The 7,875-nt window shown below is 50.5% G+C and overlaps 1 protein-coding gene across 3 annotated transcripts in view; it reads right to left on the bottom strand.

The window, feature by feature from the left end:
• HTT (huntingtin) overlaps positions 1 to 7,875 on the bottom strand; it is a 163,458-nt gene that overhangs the window by 12,866 nt on the left and 142,717 nt on the right. For all 3 annotated transcript variants that reach the window (XM_046656987.1, XM_046656986.1, XM_046656989.1), the window contains 5 exons: positions 6,138 to 6,264; positions 3,947 to 4,047; positions 2,807 to 2,961; positions 2,231 to 2,370; positions 749 to 831 (listed from right to left, as the gene is read on the bottom strand). In XM_046656987.1, the coding sequence (XP_046512943.1) occupies positions 749 to 831; positions 2,231 to 2,370; positions 2,807 to 2,961; positions 3,947 to 4,047; positions 6,138 to 6,264 (606 nt within the window). The remainder of the gene's footprint in view (positions 1 to 748; positions 832 to 2,230; positions 2,371 to 2,806; positions 2,962 to 3,946; positions 4,048 to 6,137; positions 6,265 to 7,875) is intronic.

Below are 7,875 nucleotides of genomic sequence, written 5' to 3' on the forward strand. Positions count from 1 at the left end.
CGACCTACACCACTGTCCCCACACCTCGCCTCCTAGCTCTATGACCTGTGCCACCATCCCCACACCCCACCTCATGGCTCTACAACCTACACCACCGTCCCAATGCCCCACCTCACAGCTCCATAACCTGCGCCACTGTCCCCACACCCTGCCTCCCAGCTCCAGGACCTGTGCCACCATCCTCACAACCTTCCCTCACAGGCCCCAACCTGTGCTATCATATGTGTGACTATCCCCATTTTTCTGATGAGGAAGCACAGTTCAAAGTGACCCGCCCAGTAAGCTGTCGACCTACCACCCAGAGCCAGTACATCTGCCACAGTAAGCTGTGTGACCATGCTTCCCTCTGAGGGGGCAGCTGGGAACACTTGTGGGCAAATCTGTGGCCCATCAGACCAAGAGTCATTCTCTGTGTTCACTCTACCCAAGCCACCCTCCTTTAACTCTGTTCGACATGCTGGACCCTTGTCCTTCTCTGTCTCATCTTTCTCACCTGAGTCTAACTCATATTATCTGGGTATATTTATACACATTGATATCACTACATACATAAAATGTCTCAAATCCTTCTTGGAATAAAGAATATAACTAAAAACAATTAAAAGAAAACCTTTCTTTTATTTAAAAAATGCTTTTAACTTTTCTTCCAAATGTTGAATGGCCAAAATCTGAAGACAGACAACAAGACAACAGAGACAGAGGAAAACTGAAGGAAGTGCCCTGGACGTGAGGGGCAGGCGTGACTGACCTGGCCGAGCTTATAGCTCATGTTCCCCAGCTCCCGCTCGGGGTTGATCTGCAGCAGAAGTTTGTCATGGCTGATGAGGGCACCTGTGAAGCGATAACACCATGAGCGTCACCCTGCACAGAGCCTGCCCGGTAGCCACCTGCCCCAAGCCACTAGTGGGATGGCACAACTCTGCAGAGCCCCAAGGGTCTCTGGTGTTTTCTCTGTCACTTGATAACCTGTTAAGCGGGCAGGGCCTGTGGGGGAAAAGCTGGACTATCACTTTTTCACTGTAAGAAACCAGTAACTCCTGGGACCTTGAGTTGATGCCTGAGCCGTCCAGCTGAGCCCACCAGGAGCAGGGTGTACGCTGATGCCCCCACTCAAGCCATCTCCCTACAAATCCCTCACCGTCTTTCATACCCTCCATGCCCGAAACCAATGACCTCTCACCCTTCCTTTTGTGGGGCATCAACCTCACCCCCAGCTCCCCAGCTGAAAGGCCCCTGGTTAACTCTTTGCCAGATCTAGCATGAACACACCCTCTTCCAAGAGGATTCCTCAACCGTCGCCCCAGAAGCATCTGCTCTCCTCAGAGCCCCTGGAGCCCTGTCTGCACCTCTCCCAGCACCTACTGTCTTCTGCCTTCCATGCTAGTTAGTGATGCCACTTCCTTCCCATCTCTCCTATTGGCCATAAGCTCCTCCAGGGATCCGTGGCCATCCAAGTTCACAGTCCTCAGTTTAATTCAATTCAATTCAATTAATTATAAAGTTAATGTTTGGGGGTATAAAATATAGTGCACTTCCACAGAGAATCTTTTCCAGGTAAAGCTTTCAAGATGATTAAACTTGCAGGACCTAACAACTAAAAAATCCTAGAGAATTACAAAAACTCTAGGCTAAAATACTATTCAACAAAAATCATGTGACTTTACAAAAACCCAAACAAAGCACAAAATTCCCTTCTTTTAACCCAGAGTGATGAACTCCCGTGCCCATCACAGGGCAGGCACACAACTTGCAGGCCCAGATGGAACAGGTACACCCGACCGCTCGGCATGCAGGGCCAGGGAAGGGCGGGGCTTGGGATGCCCAGGCTCCAGAGGCTGTCTGAGAACACTGGCATGATCTTGCCACATTGGATTTCTCACCAGAAGCCTGAGATTTACACTGCTTACATGAACACTGTTGGTTTTTAATGTGAATGACTAATTCAGCTTTTAAAACCCCGCTCAGGCTGCCAGTCCCTTGGCTCTAAGAGCTCTTTTGCCTCCTACAACTTGACTGGTGAGAGACGGCGCTCAGGTTCACTGCCAGACGTGATTTCCTCAAGGCTGCTAAAACCTCCCCAGTCCTGAGTGAGACTTGTACTTAAGAGTTAGGGCAGCACAGTTAGTACCACAGCCTCCAAACTAAACCATGATTCGAGTCTTTCTGCCCACCCGGTACTGTGAGTTCTTGTTCGGGCCCGAGGACAAGCGGCCCCTCTCCCCACAGGTACCTGTAGTAGCTGGAGACAGAGAAGGGACAGGGTCCCACGCTTGATATAAATGATGAGTGGCAATATTCTCTCTCTTTGAAACCATAGCTTGAATTTCCTGCTCTACAATTCCTCTGATAATGCTCAACTTCCTCCCAAACCTAAAATTCAGAACAAAAGGTTAAAGAATATTTGGTTCCTTCAAAATTTTAAAAGCAAAAAACACCAGGACCTCCCCCAGCTTTGCCTAAAGGAAAACACAGGCACCTACATACCAAATGACAGCCCTTTGTAGACGATTCCTGTCCACACACCCTCATGCAGGTGTGCTACTGGCTTGCTAATTCTTGCTCTGCCAGTCTACCCTTTATAGTCAGATGACCCCGTGTCACTTTATGTCTCATTTTCATGGCCACTGCTCACCAAGTCACTTTTGGATGTGCTCTTGCGAGGCAATATGCACAGTTTTTGCTTTTAATTTTGGCAACAAAGGAAATGGCCAAGGTGAAGCTGCTGGTTTTCCTTGGTGGCGAGGAGGGGCACCTCACTGTTCCCACCACAGATGGGCCCTGGAGACACTGGGCAACTCAGGCAAACCTGGTGTCGAGAGCCTTCAGGGGCTTGTTCCGGGGCTGCTGCTCCAAGCAGCTCACAGCTGGGTTGCCGGCCACGGGCACAGTCATCGCACTCAGCACCAGGGAGGTGATGGCCTGCACGGCCAGGACATTGATCTGAGTCCTCTCTGTATCTTCCTGGAAAAAGAACCCACATACATTATCAAGTCACAGGGAGCCAGACACCAACAACACCCGTGTCCCTACTTGCATGCAGAACCAGAAGGCCGTGATTCTCAGGCCACAAGGCTTTGTGGGAAGGAGCCACAAGGCTTTGTGGGATGGAGCCCCAAGTATCACAGAGGGACATGTCCTCCTGGCCAAGGTTCTGTCTGCCTAAGTTCACCACAGCCTACATACACCTGTGACTCGAAATAAATTTGAAGGGCAAACATCTACTTTCCAAAGCAAGGTCTCCTATAGGCACAAATTTCCAAATACAAATTACCTTAAAAGAAACTGCCTTTAAATTTCCTCACTAATTATAGGAACTTTACGCAGACAACCTGTTGGCTTCTACACATGAATTTAAAGACAATCTTGATGATTTTTGACATGTCTACTCTTTTAACTGTCATTTCTGCAAGTTCATACCACACCTATTAGAATTAGGAACCTGTATCCCATGACATTTACTATTTTAGGCTTTGCCTTATCAGAACATGGTTTGTACTAATATTATATTAATATAATATATATTAACACTCCAAGAAGCCTGCTAAATCTTTGCAAAACAGTCAAGAGAAATGAACACAGGTACATATGCACGGCCTTTACAAAGTGCCCTTTCACTGTGATTCAACCTACACACTGCACTTGAGCACTGAGAACCGGAACTCAGAAATATTTTAAGAAAGGGTATAACCTTACTGACCCTTACCATGCAATACACTAGGATAAAATGCACTCAAGCCATTGGCAATCTAGGATATCCAAACCTCAGGGAAACTTGTTTCTGCTCTGGAACATCAGTCTAGACATGATCCGGCTACTCTTTAAAAAATATGGTAAGACAGAAAAACATGAGCCTGCTGCTCTCCTTTGCGCCCACCACTAATGATTCAGAAGCTGCCCCAACTGCCAGGGTGTCAGCTAGTGAACGCACAGCTGCACACGGCCTTACTTCTGGTGGGCTCTCCTCCTGTTCCATCACGAGTGGCTGAGTCACCAGGACACCAAGGAGGGTGGCCCACGTTTCCTCAAACTGGGTACGGCTGGTCCACCCTAGGAATGCAAACGTTACATGAGACAGAGGGTCACTCACTCCTCAAACTTTTTGATGTGGCAGTCGGGCCATACAGCTCTAACTAGGACAGGCGCTGCCCCAGGGGGTCCACCTACAGCAGCTCCCTGAACCCTCATGACAGTTCTGTGAAGCAGCAACACTGCTAGGGCCAGTCCATCAGCACAGACACTGAAGCACACGCGTCTGAGGCCATAAACAAATACGTGGCACAGTCTGAGTTCAGCGCAGGACCCCTGGTGGAGAGGCACCCTTTCGACTCCTGCAGTGTAGACGTGGTGAAGTAAAGGGACAGCCCAACAGGCTACACCTGAATCGGGTCAGAGCCACTTCTGCCCTGCTCACCAGCGGGTTCAAAGTCTTCCAGGAAGCCAGACCATTGGACTGAGTTGCCGGATGTACAACTGTGCATACATCACAGACCACTGAACTGCACACTTTGAGTGGGTGAAGTGTGTACTATGTGAATTCTATCTCAATAAAGCTGGTAAAAATACAAAAGTTAAAGCAATGGTTTCTCTGACCCTGTCTAGAAAAAGACACCAAAAAAGAACGTCATCTAGCTAGGGGCTTCCACGTATTCAGGGAAGGCGTATCTGATGGGCCAGCCTCAAGCGTCATCATCCCAAGCTGCCCTCGAGGCAGCGTGCGATAAACGGTTGTTTCCGAGGGCTGCGCTTAATGTTCCCACTCACGACCTAGGAGGTGGAGGTGGCCATGCTACTTGCATTAGGGCTACAAGTGACAGGGATAGGGGTGGGTGTTGAGGAGAAAACCAACATCAAACTTGAGCAGAAAACCAATCAAACTTCAGGACCTCCTCGGTAAACTGGACACAGAAAGAGAGTGACTGACTGACTTAGATACAGGTTAGATATAGACAGACAGACACAGATACAGACAGACCTATATGACAATTTACATAGGGAAGAAGAAAAGAGTGAACAAAGAAGCAGTGGGCAAGAGGAAAGGCAAAGATCAGGAGAGACTGGAGACCCGCCTTGGGCCCCGCAGATCCAAGTGACTCAGACAAGTAAGAACGAGGGGTGTTGTGAGGCCAGGGGAAGCCAGGAGACTGCCTCTGCCATCTCTAAGGAGAGACAAGAAGAGGAGCTCCCTAAGGCAGCCGGCCTCACAGCGCTGCTCAGATTTCACTCTGGACGGCATAATGAATCTGCCTGAATGAAGGGAAAAGTAGAGGTGAGCTGTCTGCTGCCTGAACCTTCCGGGACCCAAGGAAGCACAAAACCTGCAGAAGCCGAGACAGGAGGGCACCAAGGGGACGGGGTGGGGGCCAGACACGCAGTCAGGGTGCCCATGCCAGGCTCACAGGACAGAGACCTGGGAAACACCCCGGCAGGGCACAGCCTTGTGACCCACCAATTACAGCCCCCCAACAGATCATACCTCCAGCCATGAAATGGGGACAAAAGGAGGCAACCTACAGAGAAGCAGAGAAGAATCCTGACAGGAAAACTACTAACACTACTATTTATTGATAGTGTACTAGGTGCATCTTTCTAAATTTTTTCTAAATTTGTAGCAATTCCATGAAACATGCATAATCCCCATTTCATGAACAACAAAACTGGGGTACCTCGAGGTTAAAATGACCCACCTCACACAGCACAGGGTCCAGAGCTGTGTTATCTAAAGTCTACTTTATCCCACTCTACCATGCAGGGCCTGTCTCACCAGATCTGCTCGTTGTACATCCAGAGCAAGAGCATCAGTGATCACACACGAAAACATCAGAGAACTCACTACTGCCACCAGCATAGGCGCACGGGATGGAGGCTGAATCTACTGCACATCAGCAGGCACAGAACACCCACCCTGACTCCAAGCGAGTCCGATACGTGAAAACTTGGATTAAACTCCCACAAATACACATGAACTTGGATTGAATTTTCAGTTTTGTAAATACATTGCAAAATGTATTCACACGATTCTATCACACCCTAAATCTTTTATGGAATAAAATGAGAAGGCTCCACTACGGTAGTGTTGGGTTTCCCCTAGACAGACATGTTATGACGTCTAGCGATTCCGAAGGAGAGCTCCAGACTACCTAGCGCATTGATGCGGTAGATGAACTCTTTGAAGACTTCCTTTTCCTGGAGGAACTCCACGGGGATCTCGGGGAACGCTGTGCCAAAATCCCCTCCTGGTTTGGGTGCCCATCCAAGTTTCCACACCTGAGGATAAAAAAGAAATTAAGTTGCCCAGTCAAGTCGGGACAGCCAAATTGTGAGGAAACCAAGGAACACCATTCCTCTAAGTGTGGCCCACCTTCCGACTGCTCACACATTCTTGAAAGCAAGTGTACCATCTTCCCAGGAAAACAGTTCCAGCTCCTTCGCCCAAGGATCTCCTTCCCCATTGGTGTGCCTCCCACTCCCTCCTCAGCTGCTCCTGATACTGCCGACACCCCTGTCACGCTGGCTGCTCATGAGGTGGGTTCTTTGGGGTCAGTGCCGGCAGCCTCCAACCATCAGAGCAGGCAGGAGTTAGGGACAGCATCCGGGGCCACAGACAGCAGCTGGCGTGTTAGACAAAGGCAGGCCGCAAATGGAGTTCAGCCGCCCACAGAAGTATTTACTGGTGAGCAGACACAAAAAGAGCCACACTGTCAGTGTTTGTGACCTCCATGAAGTCCAGCTTTGTCCGTCACGCGCTCCCACAAGCACTGTGAACGCAAGGCTGACCTGAGGCCAACCCAACACTATTCTAGCAGCAGGAGGAGCCGACCTCCCAGCCAGCTGAGTGGACATGCTCTGATGAAGCGGCAGAGGACGCCAGGTGCCCAGGCCGAAAGCTTGGCTCCAGATTCCCAAAGCCTGCCTGCGGGCCTCTGAGCTGCAGCCGGCTACCCTCAACAGCTTCAGCACCTCTACTTCACCTCACTAAGCTACTTTCTCAGACTCATGGTACTCCCAACCCTCTATGCACGGCCAGGGGAGAGTCTGTGGTGCCCGTCAGAGCCACCTCCAGAGTGTGCATTCCTCGTCAGGGCACTTCAGTACGCTGCCCGGTGCGGGTTAAGACCCTTGCTCGAGGAGTTTAACCTGTAGTACGTGGTCTGGGCTGGCGTAGTTCTGAATCTGTTCCAGACCGTGACCTCTAGACTGTGCATTCCTGCATCATCTCCCCACTCCACTCCAAAGGTGCAGCTGTCTCAAGACCTACAGTGACTCCTTGTGAGCGGAGCCGAGAGCTGAGTGGCCTCTGCAGCTGAGACACAGGGCTGCACAGTGACGGTGGCCTGCTTCTCCAGCGTGGCTCCTCCCGCTCTCCTCCTAGTGGGTGCCAGGCTTCAGAAAGGCCTCAACTCCCTGTTCTATGAGGACTTCCAGTGTATCACCCACTGGGCTTTTTCTCAGAATGAGACTTCCATGTGGAATACCTTCACCCACCACAGCAAAACCCTCTTCATCTCTCAGATATAATGACTACACTTCCTTGGTGAAAGCCTCTCCAGAGTCTCCCACACACACTCGTGCACACATGCACAGCACAGAAGCTGTCTCACCGGCAGGCACGTGCCCTTTCCAGGCAGAAACCAGAGACTTTCCTCTCAGTTCTGGCTAACCTTTACCTACGGATTCCAGCCCTGCTCTGTGTCAGTCCATCATCCCATTTCCTATCTCGGCAGGCTGCGGGAGGAGCGGGTGGTGTGTGTGTGCGTGTGCGTGCTGGGGGAAGAGGGTGGGGGTGTGTGTGTGTGTGTGCGTGCTGGGGGAAGAAGGTGTGTGTGTGTGTGTGTGCGTGTGCGTGCTGGGGGAGGAGGGGGTGGGTGTGTGTGTGTG

The sequence above is a fragment of the Equus quagga genome, chromosome 3 (assembly GCF_021613505.1).
Source record: "Equus quagga isolate Etosha38 chromosome 3, UCLA_HA_Equagga_1.0, whole genome shotgun sequence".
Taxonomy (NCBI): Eukaryota; Metazoa; Chordata; class Mammalia; order Perissodactyla; family Equidae; genus Equus; species Equus quagga.